Source organism: Phyllopteryx taeniolatus, chromosome 4 (assembly GCF_024500385.1).
Source record: "Phyllopteryx taeniolatus isolate TA_2022b chromosome 4, UOR_Ptae_1.2, whole genome shotgun sequence".
Taxonomy (NCBI): domain Eukaryota; kingdom Metazoa; phylum Chordata; class Actinopteri; order Syngnathiformes; family Syngnathidae; genus Phyllopteryx; species Phyllopteryx taeniolatus.
In genome coordinates this window covers 15,277,580-15,302,335 of record NC_084505.1, presented here as the reverse complement: position 1 = coordinate 15,302,335, position 24,756 = coordinate 15,277,580, and the positions used below count along the sequence as shown (strand labels likewise).

Below are 24,756 nucleotides of genomic sequence, written 5' to 3'. Positions count from 1 at the left end.
ATGCGCCTGTAACCAATGACATGGTACTTTTTGCCTGTGTCATTACACATTATTACAGACAACTTAATTTCTGATCTGATTTGTCCTAGTTTCTTTGTATGTATGGATTACTTGGGTTGTTCCCAACATCTGGTGAAAATTTCATGCCAATAGCACTTTTGGAAATATATTTAGTGAGAAATATGGTGACATGTTAAATACTTATTTCAGCCGCTGTATATGTTGATTAAACAGTAAATTATAAGAAGTGATAAGAACTCTGCAGGTGGAACCAGATTGCACTGTTTGTCATCCTGTCATTAGATTTCCTGTCACCCGTCAAGTTGGGGTGTAGTTCTCCTTCCAGATGATGGCAGATCTGACATCTGTTCCACCCACTAGAGTGTGAGCTGCTCTAACGGGACTTTGAAGAGTCATGCTTGCTCTAGATCAGCCACTAAGGAACTGTGAATATGACTCACCAGCAATGTCTAAAACAGGATATTGTGACTGAGACTGCGGAACTAACTTTATTATGGCAAGGTGGCTGCTCAGAAGAAAATGTTTTCTGTGTAAATAATTTTGTGACCAAGTTTTTTTTAATTGAGGAGCTCATTCAGTGGGATAAAATGGAGAATAATGTCAACTTTACAAGACTCTTATCAGGTAATCCAACATTATATTCCAAATGTATCTGTACATCTGTTATCTGTGTGGGAGACTATAGGATTCTTTTCCCCAGACTCTTGGATTAAAACATTTTAAAAAGCCAACGCAAAATTCTCACTCTCTCATTTAATTGATTTTCTTGATGTTATTTTGCCTCCAAGAGAAAGCGGTTGTTCCACCTTGTCGTCAGACTCCTGCGAGTATTATCATACAGAGATATTCGACCAGCTGCCTAGCATCCAGTTTTTCTGGCCTGAGCAGAGCAGACAGGATGCTTCAGAGGTTGATGAGGAGCTTGGACACTTGTCCAGAGGACCGAGAGACAAAATTTCTACACAGCCACTCAGGAGTCTTACCATGTGCATTCAAGGAAAAAGACATGCCAGGTGGCCGGCTGATCACACATGAGGCAGCATGCTTCTCATTATTTTATTTCTTCACTTTGCACTGCAAATTTGCATTGTTGGTTATCGTGTTTTTGTTTTTGTTTTGTTTTTTACTCCACTGCTCAATAAGTCTTTAAATTCCATATTTTCTTTTCAACTCTTGGGATTTTTCATAGGAACAGAAAGAAGATGCAAACCAGCAACATTGGCTTCTTGGAGTCGTGGAGGCAGAGCCAGAGTACCAACACCAAGAGGGTGTGGTCTAAGTTGGGAGGAGCTATTTCAGGACTGTTACCATGGCAGCACACACTACATGTCATTGAAGGTATAAACCAGATTATTCAAACCAGTGACGGGCGGTCCATTTGGTACCTGGGCCTTCAGTGGGAACTTCCCAGACTTGAACCACCTCTTAACTTACAACCACTATTAAAACCCAATAATAAAAACCATCAATACCATACTAAAACACAATATAACAGCATACGATTGTGCCACACAGTTCAGTCAATATTTATCAAGAAACATAACAAAAACCTAAAAATTGTAAATAAAATACATCCCACTTACCAAAGATGCTGATTATTAAATACATTAAATAAAATACATCCTACTTACCAAATATGCTGATTATTAAATGTATTAATGTGCGCAGATCACTACATATATCTTTTGCTTGGCAAAGTTGGCTTTCTCTAACCAACCAATCAGAGGATGGTAAAATGCTGATCTCATCGAGGGCCAGCTTGCTGGCCGTGTGAGGATGAAATTGGAATCTAATTGGGTAAAGAAATCGTCTCATAGCTAATGTAGTTTAAGTTAATCAGCCAGCACTACTGATTCTGAAGGCCCTGAGCAGATTAGTTTGACATGGCAACACATAGAGGTTTGAAATCTGATTGGACAAAAACCCCAACATCCATGTACAGTACTGGAAGCAGTGCAGCCAAGAGAAACGCTTTGAAACGAAGAGAGTACAGTGTTGTGAATAAATTAATACAATTTCATGGAACATATTATAATTTAGGTTGCAAATGTAGGTTAGTGGTTTTAATGGTAGAGAAGGCCTTGCTTACCCTGAGTTTCCTCCACTGGTTCAGACGGTATATAATATGTAAGATGATGATAATATGTGATATTAAGTAATTCAATAAACTTCACATTGACTGATCTGTTTCAGGCCGGTTTGGTGTGGGCGTGAATGCCTATTTTGTATTCCTTCGATATCTGGTATACTTGAATCTAATCCACTGTGCTCTAATATGGGCTTTTATTCTGGGGCCTACAACATTTTATGGTAGAGGCAACAAAACTGGTGAGTCAGCAGAAAGAGTAATATGACAGGAAATAAACCGCAACTGACTTAAATTGACAAAGCATTGTTGTGTGTGAATTCACAGAGCCACTGAAGTTTGGAGGCAATGACTCAGTTCTGGATTTCTTTCTGGGATCGGTAATGTTCTTTGTGTTTGTGTGCATGCTATGTTTTAGGTTATTTTTCTCTTGTTTTTTGCTGTAACTCTTTCATCTACTCAGGGCTACCTGGATCGTTCTCCAGTGTTTTATGGTTTCTATACACGTGGTTCACTCAATTATCCTTGCTTGAATACCCCAATGCTGTACTTCAGTGGAATACTGGCTATCCTCCTCCTCAGTGTCATCATAGAGATCCGTAGGTCAGTGGTCCAATAAATAATCACAGTGTCAGAATAATTTTGATTCGGTGGCATGTAATTGGTATCATTGTTTTTACTTTTGGCAATTGTGACCTTGGAACAACAGCAGTACTTTAGCATTCAATATTGATGAACACCTGTCAAGTTGTGCTAACATGAGTGTCATTGATAATTTGACTGTGTTAAATGATTCCAAGATATGCCGCAATGCAATGTGATACAAGTTGTTATTGTTTATTTTCATTATCACCTTAGTTTGTAATTGTGCCTAAAATTAGCTAAGATACTGAAAGCAATGCATTAATATGAACTATAAATGCTATTCTGTCTCAACTTACAGTAATTGTTCACAAAGTATCGTCCCCTGCATCTTAACCGCTGTTGAGTTTTCTTTTTATCAATGACGACTAGAACAACAGTTGGCTACAAGCACACGTGGATGCTGGGAAAGCGTTCCAGGATGAATGTGAGCTATAAGATCTTTTGTGGCTGGGATTTCACCATCCAAGATGCTGATGCAGCCACGCTCAAACGCAGCTTCCTGAGGAATGATCTCAAGGTGAATGGATATATTTAAAGTTTCATTTCCATTTTCCGAACCGCTTTTCCTCACTAGCGTCGCGGGTGTGCTGGCGCCTATCTCAGCTGACTTGGGGCGAGAGGTGCGGTACACCCTGAACTGGTTGCCAGCCAATTGCAGGGCACATATATTATAAACAAACAACCATGCACACTCACATTAACACCTACGGGCAATTTAGAGTCTTCAATTAACCTACCATGCATGTTTTTGGAATGTGGGAGGAAACTGGAGTACCCAGAGAAAACCCACACAGGCACGGGGAGAACATGCAAACTCCACACAGGCAAGGCCGGATTTGAACCCGGGTCTTCAGAACTGTGAGGCAGATGTGCTAATAAATCGGCAGTCATCTACCGTGCCGCCCAATTTTAAAGTTGGGTCGTAACATTTTAAAACGAATCTTCAACTGTCAAATAATTAGAATTCTTCATTCAACATTTTCATATATTTACATTAAACAAAATTTGGTCCGGCGACACGGTGAATGACTGGTTAGCTCATCTGCCTCACAGTTCTGAGAACTGGGGTTCAAATCCCGGTGGTACAGCAAATGGATGGATGGGAAACTCGGTCCAGGAAGGTTTAGTGTAATAGAAGCACCCGATATCTCTAACCTCAGTGGGATGAACTTGAACAGCAATTCTGTGGCAGGAACGCCGGTCCAACAATAGTTCCGAAACAAATATCACAGATTTTATAATAATACAGAGAACCCCCACTATTCAGGGGAGAAAGGGACTGAGACCTGGAGCGAGTAGTGAAATCTGTGAGTAATTAATTCTTATACATGATAAAAACGGTTTATAATTGCCTGTAAATGAGATGAATAAGATGTATTTTTGTCAAAATGAAACTGTCAGCTCACTTCAACATAGTTCCTTAGCACCAAGATGCCAAATGATGGTGTCAAAACACGATTGTTGTCAAACTAAAGGTCATTAATTCCCTTTCACAGAGTTCCTGGAGCCAAAGTATTGTATTTATTGCTTTGACCTGAGCACAAAAAAACAGTCAATAGGTGAGATTTTTGGTGAATAATGGCAAATAGGTTTCACAAAATAACAAAAAAAAGAACAGTAAATGCGTGAATTTGCGAGACCTGTTTTAAGCTGGAGCTGTTATTTGTTGAACCCCATGGCAAAGACTCACAAGGGAGTCAATATTACATACCTGGCTGTGTTAATGTCACTTGTTTGCATGTTGATTCTATATCAACTTTTACACTTGCACTGGGGCAACCCTTTTTTTGACCCTCAAAGGTCTCTGTACTGGTGGCTGGGCTCATACAGATTTCAGAAACTGGTAAGGTAGGCAGTTCCTGAAGCGACACAAGTTATAGGACAGGGGTTCTTAAACTTTTTACATGAAGTACCACCTTAAAAGGTACTTTGTTCTCCAAGTCCCCTACCTCAATAATGAGCAACATTAAAATACAGCAGCGTAGTAAGGCTGGGTTTTCATAGAAAATGAGACAGCTGTTTTATTCCTAAAAGGTATGTATAATATTATTGTAAGCTACTATAACATTTTGCAGCTTGAACCTTAACACTCCACTTAAATATCAATCCATCCATCCATTTTTTATGCCACTTATCCTCATTATGGTCACAGCGGAGCTGGTATCTATTCAGTAAAATAAAATTTCAAAAACTGTACTCAAATGATGATTCAATTAAATCAAACAGTCCACAACACAAATACAAACGGTGTTCCTAAGATCCCCCACTAGTCCACACCCCTTAAAGGTACACAGCTCAGGCGCACAATTGTTGTTGTGACTTCCAGCTTTTGCCAACCTACAGTAATTACACTTTATGAACGCAGTTTATTTGTTGACATTCTCTTTTATGTTTTTATACAATGCTGTGATATTTTTCTTGATTAAAAACGTGAAATTTTTTGGGGGAGGGGCGGGGGGACTGATTAATGGAATTTTAATTCATTTAAATGATGTATTTATTTGATGTATAAGTAAATTGAGTGGCACAAATTAAAATTAAGCCAAGATATCACTGTAATAATAATCTAATTACTACAATCAATAGTATTAAGGGTGCGAAAATGAAATTTGGGGGTTGAATATGGCACACGCATTCTTTATCTTCTCAGCTATACTTGGAGGAGCAGCGTTTTTCCCAGTATGAAGCACGGAGGACAATGTGGCAGTGGGTGCGTCTCCACCTGCTCCGGATCACTTTCAACCTGCTCGTTTTGTCTCTGCTGGGTGGAGCGTTTTACCTCATCTACTTTGCTACCGAAAAATCACAGTCTATCAGAAAGATAGTAGGAGTTCATGTTAAATGCTATATAAGATTTGATTTCTTGGTGAAAAGCCTTCTCTTTGTGACACCCCCAAATCTTGTGTTCTCTAGAGCAATCACTACTGGTTGGTTATTCTGCTCCTCCAGTACCTCCCACCGATCACCATCACCTTTGTCAACCTTTTCCTCCCTCACATCTTCCGAAAGATTTCGAGTTTTGAAGACTACTCTTTCACCATGCAGGTCAATATCACACTGGTGAGGTAAGAAGGACAGCATGTACTGTATTATAATATAAGGAAATCCTCTTGTACATGCACACAGCTGAACTCACATTGTCTTTCTTTAGGAGCATCTTTTTGAAGCTCGCCTCGCTGGGGATCTACTTATTTTTTGTCTTCACAACAACACATGAGCAAGTAAGATGGGTTTTACTCTCATGGCAATTTATGAACCAGTGCTTTTGCTCAGTCACTTTGCTCAGTGGAGACGATTGTCCCCGACCATCATGACGCTGATGCACTCGGCAAAGCTGGACAAAAGTAGTCTTTTTTTTTTTCTTCTTTTTCTTTGCTGACAATGTGAGTCTGGCGGCAAGGAGGACATCTGCCTCACAGTTCTGAGGAAGCGGGTTCCATTCCGGCCTCGCCTGTGTGGAGTTTGCGTTTTTTCCTGAGGACCATGATGTTCGCAGATGACATTGTGATCGGCAGTGAAAGCAGGGACCATGTGGAGGAACAGAGGAGAGGAGAAGGAAGTAGAGGAATGAAGATTAGCTGAAGTAAGACAGAATATATGTACATGAATGACAGGGGTGGCGGGGGAAGAGTGAGGCAGCAGGGAGAAGAGATAGCAAGGGTGGAGGACTTTACATACTTGGGGTCAACAGTCCAGAGCAATGGTGAGTGGGACAAGGCATAAGAGAAAGAAGAAGAATATTGAGTACTCAGCATGAAAAACTGCAACAGCAAGAACAACTTCAATCCCTTAGATACTGTATATAAGTAATATAAAATGCACTAAATAGGGTATTGAATTAAATACAAGATGACAAGGTGGAACGGTGGGCGACAGGTTAGCACATCTGCCTCACAGTTCTGAGGACCCGGGTTCAAATCCAGTCTCCCCTGTGTGGAGATTGCATGTTGTCCCCGTGCCTGTGTGGGTTTTCTCCAGCTACTCTGCTTTCTTTGTCTATATGTGCCCCGTGATAGGCTACCAACCAGTTCAGGGTGTACCCCGCCTTTCGCACAGAGTCAGCTGAGATAGGTGCCAGCACACCTGCGACCGTAGTGAGGATAAGCAGTATGGAAAATAAATGGATAAAATCACAAGTAAATACTTAAATGATGTGAGTGAACAAAGGTACTGTACCTGATGAAACAAGGTGGCAAAAAGATCAAAAGTACTACTCCAGGATTTGTTGACTATTATTTGCTTTTGCACCCAGCCACCCCCCAACCCCTAGTGGTATTTGGGTCCGAAGCAGATGCTTAGTTCGCTTATGCTTTTGAGCCTACCAAGGTGTTTGGAGCCCCGTCATTTTCCGTATAACACACCATTATGTATTAATATGAAAAAACCATTACACCTTAAACATTGTTCTTTCTGTCCCATAGTGCACGGAGAATCAATTTGGAAGCGAGTTGTACAAGCTCTGTATCTTTAACTTCCTTGCCACTGTCTGCAATGCCTTCCTCGTGAACTACCCCAGGAAGTGGGTTTATTTGATCATTCCGTTTTGAAGGTAAAGATAAATTGTACCAAGCAATTTGGGTAATCCCTGCATTCTCTTTATCGAAAATCAGGCTGGTGCAGGAGAAGTTCCGCTCATCATTACTAGCCAGGTTATTAGGGAAGCAACACTTCTTGGTTCCCTTCAATGTGCTGGATCTGGTCTACGGTCAAACGGTGTCCTGGGTGGGTGTCTACTTCTGCCCGCTGCTGCCCCTGATAGGAACTATCACGCTGACAGCTACGTTCTACATCAAGAAGGTTAGCTAAAATGACTCATCATGTCATCTCAATGCCTTTTATACAACACATGCCATTGTTAATCCAATCATTTTAGAAACATAAGAAAATGACAATGTAGAAACAATATGGTGACGGTTCAGTTATATTTAGGATGAATGTTCATATCTTCACATTGTCAGTTCACAGTCTTGCGGTGCTGTGTGGCAGAACAGAGGCTGTTTCGAGCCTCCAACTCCTCCGTTTTATTCCACTTCATGTTGCTGCTAGGCCTTGTCATGGCTGCCACCACCCTGGGCTTCACCCTCTTGCAGCAACAAACCCCACTGGACGCTGAAATGTACTTTTTGTTCACTGCAAAAGACTCAATCTTACATTTGTACTTCAATGATCAATTTCATGATGTGTTCCTCGGTGTGGCAGATTCTTTCAATATTCCCCCTGTGGCCCATTTGGGAATGGACAAAGTGTGTTGAATGTGACGGGAGTGTGTGTGGAAAGTCTTCCAAGCCTGGCAAAAACCATTATCCGCTACATGACGTCCAAGGCCTTTGCACTGCCACTCATACTTGCTGAGATGTAAGTAGATTCAACCACAATCACGGGCCTCGGCTCTGCACATGTGGTCTACTTGTTTAAATGCTGAAAAGCAAAACTGCTGTATACAAGTAACACAATTGCTTCTGTGATGCTGGTTAACTTCCAAGATGTTGTAATTTGAAACCTAATGATGGAAAGTGAATAAATGTTTGTATGTCAACTCCTTAAAAAACGTAAATATAATAGACACATGCTTACATCTTCAAAGTGAATTTATAGCAAATTTTTAAGAAACATGATGTATAAAAGCTAAGTTGAATTAAACATTAAATGTGCCCAAAATTATACTCCACCATGGGATATTTCTTATAACTTTGCATTGAGCATGAAATGAAGCGGAATATGACAACTGTACATTAGAGAAGAATGAGAAATACATTCTGACACTCAAAATATATATACATAGATTTATACAAATAAAAAATAATTACTGGTATACATTATAACCTACAAGCTGTAGACTGAAAAGTATAATATATTGAGAGACTCATGTCCCAAAATGTGTGTAATACACCATGTTCACAATTGTAAACACGAAGTTATTATCATCAATTATCATCAATTAAATCATCCAGTTATTTTATCAGATTTTCTGGCAGTGCCTGAAAGCGAATTGCAACATTCTGTCTCCTCAGTATTATCTTAACCTCCTATGTGTCACGAGGACGAGCCAATCAAAAGACTATTGAGAGATTGAAAGATATGCTGGTTATGGTAAGTCATGTCAATAGTTGAAAGACAGTACAGTATTGTGCAAAAGTACATTTATTGTTTTAAAAATGCTACAATGATGCTGCATGAATATTTCTCATTGTGTTAATGTGAAACACATTTTGTCTTCAGTTCTTTTGTTGTCTCTTTTTACTTTTATCAATGTGTTCTTACCGTATTTCTTTGATTGATTGTAAAATCACCGTGTTGTTTCAAATTTGCTGTGAAGTTGGATAGAATTGGACAGACTGGAAATACAGTATTCCCTGCTAATCTCTCTTCGTGGCGAAAGTCCACTACTAATTTGTTTATAATTGCCCATAAATAAACCAAGATGGTGGCAAAGCACTACTTTTGTATTAAACTGGGCTATGGCATGACTAAATGAAGCTCCTCCTCTCATTTCAACATAGCTCTTAGGCATCGAGATGCCACAAGATGGCACCAAAGCAATACTTTCATATTAGACATAGCTTTAGCCTGAGCACAAAAACAGCCAACAGGTTCCCTAAAAATCTGAGTAGGTGAATTTGCGAATGGCGAACCCCGAATCTGCGGGGTAACATTGTACTGTAGTTATTGTAGTATACTGTAACATGCGGTCAAATGCACAGCAGAATTCGTTGGTGCATTGCAAACTTAGTTATTACCAAAAACAAAGACAACAATTCTAAGGAAACACCAAAGTAAAGCTGCAGGAACCTGTCTAAATGGAATGGAACCCAAAATGTCAATCTTTCCTACTATTTGCTGTCTCAAAAATGACTGCTGTGAAAAAAACGCAATTAAAGCAACAATGTCAGAGGTGCAGTAAGACCTTTGCACGGTACTGTATATTTTTATAAACTGCAACAGCCTTTATTTACTTCATTAATTAATATACTGTATGTTTTTCTTTGCCTTCACAGAGCAGTTCAGATAAGCGTTTCCTGGTGAAAAAGCATGCTACAATGCTCCGACATAAAAACATCTCCTCTGTGCATGCTAGAAGAATGCCCTCTCAATCCACATGACAGGACCATTAGCCTTTCCTCCCACTGAAGCTAAAACATTTCACTTACCCACACCGCATTTGAGTATTACATAATACTCTCGATGTGTTCCTGATCAATTGAATGTAAAAACAAATGTAATGCCCTTTTTTATTGCATGGTTCTCCTGTATTAATTGTAATTATACCACCGTAATTTCTTGTGTATAATGCGCACCCCCAAAGTTAACCTCAAAATTCTGGAAAACCTTCCAACCTATGTATCTTGCATTTTTACAATGCATGATTTCGCTTCTACCCATATGATCAAAACATGAAGTATTATCTGTATTTTGTTAGTTTTTTTCAAAGAATTATTCTGAAGTTAGGCACTTTATTAGAACACATAATACTTTATAATACTTTTATTTACTTGCTCTTATTTTGAAATTCACAGCCCTACTTTTATTTAGTAAATGAGAAAATGAGTTGTGCTTATATGTTTGATTACCCAGGCAGAATTTGTAAGATGTGTACAATTCTTTTAAGAAAACATGAAGGACCAGACGAAACACATTGAATTTTATTTTAATGGGATTCAAATTAAACTGTCAAGCATTTCAGAAAAGCATTATCATTTAACAAAACATAACCATTAAGAAATGATGGTTGTTGTTCAGTTATCTGTCGTATTTAAAAAAATAAAAACAATGTTTCACAAATTCTGCCTGGGTATGTAAACTTATGAGCACAATTGTACATATATGGAGTCATATGTACCCCTGTCATATTGGAATGAAAGTGTAGGCTACACCTTTTTCATAACCTCTAGGTGGCATACTAGAATGAAAGTGTACAACTGTTTCATAACCTCTAGGGGGCGGTGGCATCGTGGAATGAAAGTGTCCAGCTTTTTCATAACCTCTAGATGGCGACATACATTTATAAAATGTGAAAGTCTTTTTCATTCTCTCCTATATCTATATGTATAATGCACACTATTGACTTGGGACAATTTTTGGGGGGGTAAAAAATGCGCATTATAAAAATTACGGTAATTTATTTTTACGTTTTGTTAACGAGAGAACATTTCATATGCTTGTGTATGTTTTTGTATCCCTTGTTAATATTCAAAGTACTGAGCGTTAAAGCCATCTGTGAAGTCAAAGATGACGTCTAAATTGTTATCTTTTTCTAACATGTGTGTAACAGCAGGAGAATTCACGCATGTACACGTAGACAGAAAACACGTAGTGGTACATTTGAAGCTGTGTTATGAGGAATTTACACACACTTTTTTTGTTGCCACTTCTGGGTGAGTGAGAGAAACAATATATTGATTTTTTTTAAATGAAATTTACTATGAAATTATTTTGCTGTATACTGTTTTAGTTCACATTCCCAAAAATCAATGCAATTTTTTAATGAATAAACAAAGTTTGATACTAAATAATTATATTGGCTTCGAAGATAAAATACCATGTTCCAAATTATCATGCCAAACACTTTCCAAAAAATATACATGCATAGGTTGAGGAAAAAAAATCTTATTTTTTTGCATTACATAGAAATCTTTTTTTGTAACTTAAAAAAACTATTTTTTGCCAATACACATATTTGCCGATCAAATTATATATTAACATGCGAGGGGCTCTTTTTTCACATTAACACCTCTGTCATCTATTGAGCTTGTAAATTAATGGATAGTTTCTGCCTGCATTTGATATAATGATTCAATAATTAGTTGCTGTCTGGAGGTCTACTGTAGTCCACCATCATAGCTCTTCTATTTAAGGACGCTCCAAAGGTTCCAAACAGGGTTGAGGTCATGGGATGATGATGGCTACACCATCAGTTTAGGCAGTCACAATTTCAATGGTATTTTCTGTATTCTGCGGTGGAATGCATGTTGTTGCTTTTTTTTTTGTTTGTTCTTTTTTTTTCATACCAGTTTAACAGCTGCACTCTTAGTACCATTCATTGGCTTGACAGAAAATATCTTTCATTCATTCATCTTCCGTGCCGCTTATCCTCACTAGGATCGTGGGCGTGCTGGAGCCTATCCCAGCTATCTTCGCGCGAGAGGCGGGGTACACCCTGAACTGGCCGCCAGCCAATCGCAGAGAAAATATCTCTTTACACATGAATGGGAACCAACCCATTTTCTCTTAAAGGCAAACCATTTTTTTTTAACAATACGATTAAGTTCAATTGAAATATCCAGTGTTTGCATTCCTTTTGCGAGTCATTGGACTATTCCGTGCAATTCATCAGCGGAAAGATGAGTTTTCCCAAACTAAATGAAAACTATGACTTGCTTAATAGGGTAGAACAACTGTCTTTTCCAATAGGAAGAAAATATGGTAATTTGTTTGAGATTGATATCATTGAACTAAACAGAGAGAACCAACATGTGCACAAGCAGAAAAACAAAAACTAAAAATTACAACAAAAACCAAACAACCAAAATATATTTCATGAAGATCCTGTGCCGAAAATGCAAAATTATACGGAAAACAGACTTTGCCACACTTAATAAAAATGTATCCAAGGACTAATATCATTTTAGTTTTCAGTGATGATCAATATGTTAAAATGTTCTACATACGTTTACCACATCCTGGACCATTATACTTTTAGTTAAGGAGCTTGGTCTACTTGTATTTTTTGTCTTGCCATACTGTTAAGGTGTAATATAGATATTAATTCAAATACAGTATCATGCCTAATTAATCATTGCAATATTATGCCCAGTCCCACTTCTACCAACAGTTTCATGTGAGTAACTGGTTGCAGTGTATGTCATGGATTTCCTCAGGTGGATCCATAGCTTCTCACCTGCTACTCAATGGTCCTGACATGGCGTACCTTGGTTCACGAGTGGTTATGCAATGTATTGCGCCCGACTTCTCTCCACCAGTCACATATGAACTGAGAAGGGACGGTCTCCTGATAAGCGTGAGAACACATCTCCAAGACAACCAGTCTGCCTCCTTTTTACTGAAGGTCACTGTGAGATCAGAAGGGTCGTACCGTTGTGAAGCAAAGACCGAGGGACGCACAAGACTGAGCAACAGCATCAGACTGAGTGTAGTTAGTGAGTATCAAGCTGAAAGATGCTCATTTAGCTTGGTGTGAACACTAATTATCTAGCACTGTATCTCATTTGCAGCTCCAGCATCAAATACCAGGGTGAACTCTGACCCCTTTCCTGCAGTCCTATACGAGGGTTCCAGAATGGTTTTGAGCTGCGACGTTGCAAAGGGCTCCCACCTCTCCTACACCTGGTTTTTCAACAGGATGCAGGTTACCTCTGCTACCTCTCCTCAGCTACACATCACCGGGAATAAGCTTGTGATGGAAAGGGCGACTCCACAGCACGCTGGGTATTATGGATGTATGGCATGGTCCAGGTTGCGGGACGACCAAAGGTTTTCCAGCAGCTCAGACGTCAAGGTGGCAATCAAAGGTATAGATTATGAATGAAAATAGTTACTGTATGTTCAGTCACAATTTTTATGATTTTGCCTTCATACATCCACACGAGGGCATCACAATGGCGTGGTTAGTGGTGGTTAGCATCTCACCATCTCGGCCTCACAGTTCTGAGAGCAGGGGGTCGAATCTCAATGTGACCCGAGACCGAACGATAGCCAATGGAAGTGACCTGAAAACCTTATTATGTTTGTGATGTGCTGTGTTGTTCATCTCAACTACACAACACATAAAGGGAGAAACCCCATTTTCTTCTGTCCTCATTCATACTTTAGTCCATCTTTTGAAACCCGAGATCTCGCTTTCCATCTTCAAAGAGGGAACGAGATACCGTGGTAACGTGACCTGCTGGGCGTCCAGAGGAACTCCTCCGGTCAACTTCTCTCTTTCAGTGGATGATAAAGTGGTGACCTCGGTTATAGCTTTTGACTCTGTCAGTGCCTGGTTCAGTGTAGCTGTGGTGCCCGGGCTGGATATGGGCGTGGCTCGGTGTTTGGTGAAAAATGAGGTGCAGGAGCTGCTGAGTGAACCTCTGACACTGGAATTGGGTATGAGCTACTCATGAGAAGGGACTATCCTTATTGCTCATTCAGTTTTTTTTTTATTTATTATTATTATTAACAATTCAATTATTATTATCATTCTTCTCTGCTTGTCTAGTCCCAGTTGGAGGTGACGTAAACGTTGAAGTTGAATATCTCTACAGATCGGACTCCAAACTGGCTGCGGCCAGACTGACATGTCATGTCAGTCGAGGGTCTTTTCCTTTATTCTCTTGGCTTTTGAATGAGTCCACTCTTCCTTCTGAGACACAAATGGATTCCTATCTTCGGCATATCCGGCCTCACTATGCCTTGCTGGACTGGAGACGTACTCTTATTCTGGCCAAGGTGGACCCCGAGGAGGCGGGGTATTACCGATGCAGGGCCAGGGACAGATATGACGACTCTGGTGCCTGGCTGGATAGCGGAGCTGTCCTAATCCAAGTCAAAGGTGAAAAGATCAACACTACAGTACAGTATGCAGATTGATATCTGCTCTTTGTAGGACTACTGTATATGTAGCTAAATGTTTTAATTAAATAAAGCAAGTATAGCCTATGCTATGTAGTTTACCATATGACTTCTGTATATAGCATTTATAGAGGAACCTTTAATGTTGATCACAATTCTGGCAAACTGGCTGATGTGTTTACGTAATAAGTAGAAATAATTTGTTCCAGGTCAAAGTGTCACCATCATGAACTCTTTATTAATTGTACAGGCAATGTCTTTAAGTAACATTCTAGTAACATTCTACCCGTGCTCGTCTGGAGTTTCTCCGGTTTCTTTGGCTTTCTCTCACATTCCAAAAACATTCATGTCAGATTAATTCAAGACTCTAAATTGTCAATAGGTGTGAATTTGAGTGTGAATGGTTGTTTGCCCATTGCTCCATGCCCTGAGATTGGCTGGTGACCAGTCCAGGATGTACCCTACCTCTCACCCAAAGTCAAGCTCACGCACGACCCTAATGAGGATAAGCGGCAGAGAAATGTATTTTATTAATTTTAGCTGTCATTCAAATACCGTTGCTAATAGTAAACATAAACACAATCCAATGTGTATTTATCGTTAACTGTGAGGACAAATACGGTGACAGATACTGCGACGAGTGCATATGCAGCACTTGTTCTTATTTTATTATTGATGTTGTCAGACTGTATTGTACTGAGTACAAGGACAGGACAGAAATGCAAAGGCAGAGGTGCGCATTGTATCGACTGCCATTCAAGTTGTAAAGTTTATGGTCTATATGGTCATTATAGCATTGCTCAAACAAAACATCTGATGTTTGGCCTAAGGCTTCTGCACAGTACTGCGCAACAATGACTAAATAAAACAATAAATTGACAATTCTCTACAAATGTTAAATGATAGAGCATGAGATTTGAAGGTCTGCCGTATCTAGTCTGAATACCAAGTACACTTCGATTTTACTGAATGGCACAAGACAGCAAATTACTTTATACTGTGTTTCTCAAACTATGAATTGTATTTAAAAATGCCAAATTATACCTTTAAAAGCTGTAAAGCACATTCGATATCCTTTTATCTAATATTTGTGCACTCCTTTTTTTGATTATGCATTTCAATTCTTCACCAGACTTGATGCTTGACAACACACCCCGAGAAACAGCTTCTCCTGAAACATCACCAAGTAAAAAGCTCATACTCTTATCCAGAAAAATGATTTAAATGCTGTCGTTGTGGAAAATGAATGGATTAATGGATGCTTTACATATGTCCAAATACAATAACTTTCCTATTTCTTTCTATTCCACAAGTGACCACGGAGATCATTGCCATAATATTCTGCTCCTTTCTCCTCCTAACTTTGGCAGTCAGCAGCTACTGTGTGTACATGATGATTGACAACCAAAAAGGTGTGTATATGTGTGTGTGTGTGTGTGTGTGCGTGCGTGCATGCGTAGAAGTGAGGCGGAATTTTCATGGCTCCAGAAGTTAATGTGGATTTCTCCACCAATCTTACTCAGGTCTTCACCCCAGTTCAGCACCAAAGTGAGTGAGTATGCATACTTTGCTACATGTATTATATGTCCAAAAAAATGCAGTTTGTTAAAGAGTCTTCCTTCCAGTGCCACTTCCGATGAACTGCCTTTGTCTATACCTATCTTCCACTTGGAGGGCAAGCAGGCTGATACATGCGTATCAGGCGGCAGTATAAACACTCAGGTAACATAAGAAAGTAAAACTGCAATGACATTTTCAAAAAATCAACAGTAGTTAGTTGTGCAGAGTAAAATTCATTGACTATGGCTCCGGAATTTTATAAAAATGATTTATTTATTTTTCTGGTTTGAATGGAAATATATTTCAATTGAAATGCTCTTCAGTAGCTCAGCAACAAGCCAACATCGTGACATTTTTTCTTTTTGTTGTTCTAGATTTTGGAGATGGCTGATAGATGATAGCGCACCTTTCATCTGACTCTTCAATTCCTTCTTATTGTAACTGTCATTTTCTGTGGTCAGTTATGATGTTATTGTAGTCACACATTTTTCTGTTCACCAATATTGCTTATGAGAACATTAAAGCAATCCTTTATAGACGAATATAAAAGAGCAATATTACTGCACACTAAGAATCTCTGACAAATAAATTGTAAAAAAAAATTTTTGTTTTTTTTTTCAATTCAGCAAAGATAAATAGTTTTTCACTGTTATTTATGTACAGTATGTTGAAGGACTATGAAATAACAGCATCACAGTATAAAATAATTTGTTCATCCTGTAACTGTGACAGAGTGGGCGGCTGTGGGAGGGAGATGTATCGTCATGTTATCAGTTATTTGCACGTTTCAACGAATTGCGTGTGTGTGTGTGTACGTGTGTGTGTCTTCTTCAGAAACTGTCAGAACTCATGCCTCATGCTATATTATTACAAAACAGCATAAAAGAGATTTTCCTCAATATATTCTTCAAGAATGTTTCCATACCTTCCTGTGGGCATGCTTTTGGGTAAGGATAATAATTCAAAGTGCACTGCAGCACTCATTGTACTTGAAACTTTTTTAAACGCGTGTCTTGTGCTTCTTAGCGTCATACTACTGCAGCAAAGGAGACAGTAAGTGAATGCTTCATCACAAAAGTGGTTGTATTTGATATGCTTTTTTGTGTATTATGGAGATTCTAAACACATCTTTTATTAGGTAGGACATTGGGACAGCCAGAGTTGTTTGGCCCTTCAGTGGCTTTAGTGAATGACGTTGCTGACTTTAATTGTCAACTGTTGATTTACCCAAAGAATGCAACTATCCTGCTGGAGTTGTTCAAGTGGGTGTTTTATGATTTAAAAAAAAAAAAGTGCTTAAATGTTTTCTCTCATATAAATCCCTCAAGTTTGTTTTCCCAGGGAGGGAAATCGCAACAAGTTGCTGGGGTTCGACATTTCCAATGTTGCCTCGTTCCCCATTCTTATCAGAACTTTTCATGAGGGCGACCTGGAGTGTGTGGCCAGAGCACTGAACTATTCTCAAGTGGAGCCCACTGTCAGCTATACGCACAACCTCAAGGTCATTGGTGAGTGGTTCTACAAGGGAAATGTTAAAGATTAAGTTAAATTAAAATATTAAAGAACAGTGGCCCATGCGCAATACTGAACCAACCCCTGAACTAGAGGAAAAATTTTGAGTTGTCAAAAGTCACAGTCTTATGGCCCATGTTGCCATTTGTTTTGCTTGTTCTGGTCCTATGGTTAGGTTGTGGATTACAAAGGCGGGCAATGCAAGATAAGGTTATAACTCAAACTTTGTATCTAATTACTGTTTATAAAACACCAACATTACTTTTCATAGAAGTCAATTATATCCAGACCATAGATCATATGCACAAGCTCATAAATATGTTCACCTGTAACCCACTCTAACTGGACATTCCAGGAATGTAAATGACAGCTCATATGATCCAGGCCATGTTGTCAGTCTTTTACTGCATCTCTTCTGCAGAGCCAGTTGCAGGTGCAGAGGTCATCATTCAATCCGGTTCAGATGAGTTTTTTGAGGGGACGACACTGGAGCTGCAGTGTACTCTTACAGCTGGAACTCATGTTTCTTACAAGTGGCTAGTAAATGGTCAGCCTTTCTCACAATCACAACTCCACTATGCTACAAATAACCAGCTTTTCATCTACAGGTAAGCGATTTCCCAATGTCGAAAATCTTTGTCTGAGACGAACATGTCTGGAAAAAAAAAAACTGAATTCAGAAATGATGTGTGTCACCCACAGAACCACCTCTGCCGACAGCGGCTCATACATGTGTGTTGCTACAAACCACTATGACACAAGAGTCTTCACATCAAACAGCTCAGAAGTGGAAATCACAGTCAAAGGTTAAATTCAATTGTCATTCAATGTATATAAGTTTTTATTTTTAGAGGGGGAAAAAAATTAGAATTGTAATACAATTAATTTTTTAACATTTATTTTACTGTTAAAAATCCCTCAAGGGGAAAATTCAACTTACACTCTGATGAGTATTTTGTGTTGCACACCACCCAGAGAACCAAACCAAAACGTTTGTAAGGAGAGATATCAGAGTGAAGGGGCACGAAAACTGTGCTGCACCTCTTGTATTAGGGAGATGTGGGGGTGTCAGTGTCTTGCTGAAGGGTACATTGACAGTTGCCAACAGTACCGTGAAAAAGTATTTGCCCCATTCTCAAATTCTTATTTTTTTCCCCCATTGTTTCCCCACTTTGTTTGAGCTCATCAAAAAATGTAAATAACAGACAAAGATAACCCAAGTAAACATAAAATGTCGTTTTTAAATGGTCATTTTATTTATTATGGAAAAGATACTATTCAAAGCTACCTGGCCCTGTGTGGAAAAAGTAATTAAAACGATGCTCGTTTGCGCTGTTGCCAGGAACAAATAGAAGAGCATCTGGTTGTCTTGACTGTTTTGTATAACATGGCATTGTCATTCACCACAATACAAATGACAGGGTGAGGTTTGCAACAGCAATCCGCTATAACGTCACGCGATCAAACCTGGAAAACAGGTTAGCGGGCTTCCTGTATGTGCCGCAATAACTAGCATAACAACGGGTTGTTATGCTGTGTGAAAAAGTAATTGCCCATCAAACCTAATAACTGTTTGGGCCCCCCTCAGCAGCAACAACAATGAGTCTTTCACATACATCTCAGTGGTGATATTTTGGCTCACTCTTCCTTGCAGAATTCTTTTAATTCAGCATTACTGGAGGGGTTTCAAGCATGAACGCCCTTTATAAGGTCGTGCAACAGTATTTCAATTGGATTCAAGTCTGCACTTTGACTAGGCCACTCCAAAATCTTCATTTTGCTTTTTTGTTAAACCCTTCAGAAGTTGACTTGCTGTTGTGTTTTGGATCGTTATGCTGCTGCACACCCCAAGTATGCTTCAACTTGAACTCAAAAACTGATGGCTAAAAATTCTCCATCCATCCACCGATCCATTTTCCGAGCCGCTTCTCCTCACTAGGGTCGCGGGCGTGCTGGAGCCTATCCCAGCTATCATCGGGCAGGAGGCGGGGTACACCCTGAACTGGTTGCCAGCCAATCGCAGGGCACATACAAACAAACAACCATTCGCACTCACACTCACACATAAGGCAATTTAGAGTTGTCAATTAACCTACCATGCATGTTCTCCTTCAGGATTTTCTGGTGAAGACCAGAATTCATGGTTCCATCAATCATTTCAAGTCATACATGTCCCGAATGGTCAAACAGGACATTGTTGATGTGATGTTCTTTTCCCCGAAATGCTATTACATTCATGCTAGCTGTAACGAGACACACCTTCCAAAAAGTTGAACTTTCGTCTTGTTATTTTATTTTCCCAAAAGTCTTTATGTTGTTGCTTTTTTCTTTTTTTTGTTTTTAAATCAGCATTGGTTTTCACCTTGGGACTCTGCCATGGATGCCATTTCTGCCAATCTCTTCCTTATTGTCACGGAGCCTATCCCAGCTATCTTCGGGCAAGAGGCAGGGTACACCCTGAACTGGTCGCCAGCCAATCGCAGGGCACATAGAAACAAACAACCATGCGCACACACATTCACACCAACGGGCAATTTAGAGTCTTCAAGTAACCTACCACACATGTTTTTGGGATGTGGGAGGAAACCGGAGTACCCAGAGAAAACCCACGCACGCACGGGGAGAACATGCAAACTCCAGGCTGGCAACCAGTGGTTCTGACATTTTGTACACAAATGCCACCTCAAAAATACTTTTTACTTACAACATACCATGATAATTAAAGCAGTAGTGTAGTATTGTAGTAAGCCCAAGTTTTAGTCAAAAGCGAGACAGATTTTATTACTAAAAGTATATTTAAAGGTCCCTTATTTTGCCTCCTTAGACCTCCATAGAGTAACCCTCTAACATGGATTTAGTATAAAAGTGTCAATTTCCTTTTTTTTGTCATACAAGTGTCCAGAAAAGGCCCCTTTGACAGCTACTTCTGTTTGAGCCAGTTGTGTATCCACTTTGTCCAAATTTGGGTGAGACCGCCCCCTTTCCACTGATTGGCTGCCTCCGTGTAGAAGACGCACTTGTGAGAGCACACGTGTTTGTTATGTTGACAGCGCTGGCTCAGGAGAGGTAGGCGGAGATCTTCGCTAGTGATGTAGAGAACCTCGAGAAATTCTAATGACCTGATTTCAGGCCTCTTGGCAGAAAAAGGTCTGGAACTCATGATTTTAATTCATATTTCACATGTTTACTGAGGCACCATAGAATATTACGTCCCAGATACCAGAAAAAGTTGGTTTGGTAAAACATGGCACCTTTTATATTATTGTAAGTCACTGTAACATTATACACACTGTTTGAACATTAACAGTGGACTTAAATATATATATATATATATATTTTAAATGTACTTATATATTGATTCATGTAAAATGTATTGCACATAAAGGTAATCGTACCTAAATAAATGTTTGAAAAGAAACAAAAAAAAATCTAAAACATTAAATACAAATGTATTGTAAGTTAAATATAACTGAACTGCACTTAAATGTACTGTAGTGAATTTAAAAAAAAATGTAAATCTTTAAGCCATCATATTATGCACTGTTTATTCAGTGATTATTTTGTTTACCACTAGTGGGAGCCCGGATACCATTGTTAGATGGATCATTGTAGTACATTTTTTTCGATATGTTGCTGAACTGGATTTCGTTTGACTGAAGCTTGACAAACCCTATTTCAACATGTTTATTTCCTCAGACATGGTGTCAAACCCTGACATTTCCTTCAAGGTGCTAAAGGAGGATTCCTACAACTATTTTGCTGTGGTCACCTGCCAGTCCACCAGGGGGACACTGCCCATCACCTTTTCCCTCCACAACAGGACAGAATTGGCTTTCAGTATGACAGTTAATGAGACAAAAGCAACCTTCAAGGTTCCATTTGTTTTGAGCACACAGCTAGGATGCCTCCGGTGCCAAGCCAATAATGGCAATGAGGATGCGTTCAGTCAGTGGTTGCCCTTACAAGTTGGTAGGTTTGTTTTTCCAAAGTGCTGCCAATATTGCGAGATCAACCAATTTTAATGTCTCTCTATTTGTCTTTCATCAACAACAGTAAGTGTTAGTGGGCCAGTGATGATGCACTATGACTATGAAATTGGAAAAAACTATGCTGTAATTGGCCAGAGATTCTACTGCAAGGCGACGAAGGGATCTCATCCACGGTACCAGTGGTTCCTCAACCAAACTCTTCTCCAAGGTCGAGGAAGCTTTTACTACACGGTCAATCAGCCACCAGACCAGTCCATCCTCCTGCTGTCTGTAGGGAGGAGCAGTGCAGGGACGTACCATTGTGAAGTGTCTGACATCTTTGACAACACCACTGCCATCAGCAGCAAAAAACAATATATAGACGAAAAGGGTAATGTCATTCCAGTCCTGCTTCTGTTTGGATTGAATTGAATGTATTTTATTTCCCTCCGGCTGTCCCCACACAGTGGTCAATCGTCTCCCTGTTTCTGTGGTGGCTGTTGTTTTTGGATGCTTCACTTTCTTGGTTCTCCTGGTCTCTGCCTGTTGTTTCGATGGAGTGTTTAGTAAGTCCACAATTAGCCACAGATGTTTGTTTTTGTTTGCTCTGGTTTCTCTTCATTGTAGAGTCAAGTATAATGATGTTAACTCTTCTTTCAGGGACAAGAAAGAGTGGAGAAAATTCCCTGTGAGTTACGGTTCTATATTTTTTTTTAAACACAATTGTTGTCCAATCCAACTGTATTTATAGGGCACATTTAAAACCAAAGGGACTTCCAGAGCTCTTAATCTGTCATAAATTAATTTTCAGCAATAAAGTTGCTGCTGATCTATGAAGAACCTTAGTCTGGCAAGCATTCAGATAAGAGTCTTCTTTAGAGCTTCTGGGTTCTGAATTAATAAAATATAGTCCAGAATTTAAACACAACAACAAAAATAACAAGCACTAGCCAATCATCTGAAAGTTCAAACTGTTCTGAAGAAATGCTATAATAATGTTGTTATGTTTATTTCTTAGTGTGAGTCAGGAGATGGAGACATTTGCTGCAGACGAGGATGAGCTGGTTTGTCAGATTTCGGGATCTCTGTAGTTAAAAAACTCAATTCTGCATATAGGCTGATCACATCAAATATCGAGAATGGCATTGCTCAAACGAATATGTGAATCTACGCTTGCAGGAAATTTCAGAGTATCACGAGGATGATGATGTGGTGAGGTCAGCCAGATGTGATGAATTAGATTGGGTAAGCTCACATACAGTTGCAAGAACAAGTATGAACCTTTTGATATTACAAGGATTTACCCGTAAATTGGTCATATGTCATCTAACTTAAATCACAAAACTGGACAAATAAATGCTGCACAAACAATTATGTTTTCATGTTTTTAATCGCACACACCGTGTAAACAATGTCAGTGGAGGGTAAAAAAAAAAAAGTATGTGAACCCTTAGGCTAGTGCCTTCTTCAAGAGCTAAAAGGAGCCAAGTGTCAGCGACCCAAAAGGTGTTGGTTAAAGCTGCCCAGTAAAAAAAAAACACAGATTAACACATGTTTTTATTTTCTACTCTCAAGGAGCATTGCCCGATGTGAACCATGCCTCGCATAAAAGAACTCCCATAAGACCCACAAATGAAGTATTGTTAACTGGCATGAAGCTGAAAATGGTTCCAAAAGTATCTTTAAAAGCCTTGATGTCCACGATAACAGAGACTGTCTCCGAATGAAGATAGTTCAGCACTGCTACTCTCCCTAGCAGTGGCCGCCCTGTAAACATGACTGCAAGAAGAAAGTGCAGAATTCTCAATGAGGTAAAGAACGTCTGGCTAACATGTCTTTTGACAAATCTATGATCAGTAAAATATTGAGAATGAATGTCATTGGAGGACAACATGAGCCACTGCTGTTTGAAAAAAACATTGCTACAGGTCGGACGTTTGCAAAAGAGCACCTGGATATTCCATGGCGCCACTGGCAAAGTTGAAACTAAAGTTGAGTTGTTTGGAAGGAACGCAACACTATGCACCGCACACCAACATCAAAACGTCATCCCAATTGTGGAGTAGGATTGTGGGAACATCATGGTTTGGGACTGTTTTGCTGCCTCAGAGCCTGAATGCATTGCTATCATCTATGGGAAAAAACTTTATCAAGACATTTAGCAGGAGAACTCTCTGTTAATTGAGGTTCAACAGAGGATGGGTGGTGCAACAGGAAAACCAGCCGAAGTACAGGAGTATATTAACAATTGAATTGCTTCTACAGGAGAAAATGGGTCTGCTGGAGCGTCCCAGTCAGAGTCCACATTTCAACCCTCAAGAGAACGATTCACACCAGACATCCCAAGAATATTGCTAAACTGAAACAGTTTTGTACCTAGGAATGGTCCAAAATTCCTCCTGACCATTGTGCAGGTCTAATCTGCAACTATAGAAAATGTTTCCTTATGGTTATTGCTGCCAAATGAAGCTCAATCAGTTATTAAATTGAAAGGCTCACATATTTTTTTCACCCTGTGCTGCGATGTTTACATGTTGTGTTCAGTGAAAACATATATAATGTCTTGTCATGTATCAGTTTAAGAAAATTGTATTTGTCTAATGTTGTAACTTACATGAAGAGCAGATGACATTTTACGACCAATTTATACAGAAATCCAGTACAGTAATTTCAAAGGGATCGTATATTTGCAACTGTAAATGTCACCAGGAAGTTACTCCAACAAAGTGGCCTCTTTTGTTTACTGAGTGTGTGTTGTTGTCAGGTATCAGAAACCTTTAAAGATGATGGGATGTTTGTTGTTGAACCAGCTGATGAGCCCTGAGGGACCAAACTGCTGTTTTTGTCCCCCTTTTCTTTTTCCCCACAAAACAAAATAGTCACTTAAGGGAGCATCTGTTTCGCAGTCAAATGGATCAGTTTGTGGTGTGAAACTGTGGAACAGTATGAGTGAGGAATTAAAGCAATGCCCAAACATTAACCAATTTTTTAAAATTCATAAAAAATATGCTGCACACAGGGTATGGGTATGGAGGGCAGGCAGTATAGATGTACAGCATTAACTGTGTATATAGGAAAAAACTATTGTGTATGTGGGGGTGTACACATAATTTATGTAAAGTGTTTATTTGTGATATATATGTATTGGTATAGGTATGCATGTATGTACAGTGGGGCAAAAAAGTATTTAGTCAGTCACCAATTGTACAAGTTCTCCTACTTAAAAAGATGAGAGAGGCCTCTGATTTTCATCATATGTCACCTATGAAGACACAAAATGAGAAAAGAAAATCCCAAAAATCACATTGTCTGATTTTTAAAGAATTTATTAGCAAATTATGGTGGAAAATAAGCATTTGGTCAATAACAAAACTTCATCTCAATACTTTGTTATATACC

General features: G+C 39.3%; 3 protein-coding genes across 12 annotated transcripts; all 3 read left to right on the top strand.

The window, feature by feature from the left end:
- Positions 1-236: 236 nt before the first annotated feature.
- tmc8 (transmembrane channel-like 8) lies at positions 237-11,265 on the top strand. 6 transcript variants are annotated; one of them, XM_061769847.1, is made up of 16 exons: positions 249-645; positions 812-1,034; positions 1,217-1,359; positions 2,215-2,349; positions 2,435-2,487; positions 2,571-2,710; positions 3,122-3,269; positions 5,403-5,576; positions 5,666-5,817; positions 5,904-5,973; positions 7,174-7,271; positions 7,363-7,549; positions 7,711-7,868; positions 7,952-8,107; positions 8,764-8,842; positions 9,748-11,265. In XM_061769847.1, exons 1-16 carry the CDS (start codon positions 453-455, stop codon positions 9,850-9,852), a joined length of 2,214 nt encoding a protein of 737 aa, XP_061625831.1. In that variant the 5' UTR covers positions 249-452; the 3' UTR covers positions 9,853-11,265. The 6 variants fall into 6 exon arrangements, 5 of the variants coding, with proteins under 5 accessions (XP_061625832.1, XP_061625834.1, XP_061625831.1 ...); XM_061769846.1 differs by having other exon boundaries at positions 250-645; positions 1,211-1,359; XR_009788057.1 differs by lacking the exon at positions 7,711-7,868 and having other exon boundaries at positions 238-645; positions 1,211-1,359; positions 9,748-9,807.
- Positions 9,892-16,510, top strand: LOC133476454 (uncharacterized). 2 transcript variants are annotated; one of them, XR_009788058.1, is made up of 10 exons: positions 9,892-11,124; positions 12,628-12,906; positions 12,982-13,278; positions 13,580-13,852; positions 13,965-14,297; positions 15,450-15,503; positions 15,631-15,729; positions 15,841-15,869; positions 15,943-16,039; positions 16,252-16,510. XR_009788058.1 is itself a non-coding variant. In XM_061769851.1 (10 exons), exons 1-10 carry the CDS (start codon positions 11,085-11,087, stop codon positions 16,273-16,275), a joined length of 1,521 nt encoding a protein of 506 aa, XP_061625835.1. In that variant the 5' UTR covers positions 9,892-11,084; the 3' UTR covers positions 16,276-16,503. The 2 variants fall into 2 exon arrangements, 1 of the variants encoding a protein (XP_061625835.1); XM_061769851.1 differs by having other exon boundaries at positions 15,841-15,865; positions 16,252-16,503.
- Positions 16,263-24,660, top strand: si:dkey-93h22.7 (platelet endothelial cell adhesion molecule). 4 transcript variants are annotated; one of them, XR_009788060.1, is made up of 15 exons: positions 16,263-16,333; positions 16,712-16,824; positions 16,904-16,930; positions 17,016-17,139; positions 17,219-17,385; positions 17,811-17,997; positions 18,092-18,195; positions 21,086-21,358; positions 21,443-21,748; positions 21,825-21,923; positions 22,018-22,045; positions 22,376-22,421; positions 22,537-22,602; positions 22,933-23,168; positions 23,623-24,660. XR_009788060.1 is itself a non-coding variant. In XM_061769853.1 (14 exons), exons 2-14 carry the CDS (start codon positions 16,791-16,793, stop codon positions 24,179-24,181), a joined length of 1,521 nt encoding a protein of 506 aa, XP_061625837.1. In that variant the 5' UTR covers positions 16,263-16,333; positions 16,712-16,790; the 3' UTR covers positions 24,182-24,660. The 4 variants fall into 4 exon arrangements, 2 of the variants coding, with proteins under 2 accessions (XP_061625837.1, XP_061625838.1); XR_009788059.1 differs by having other exon boundaries at positions 23,286-24,660; XM_061769853.1 differs by lacking the exon at positions 22,933-23,168 and having other exon boundaries at positions 24,122-24,660.
- Positions 24,661-24,756: the final 96 nt, after the last annotated feature.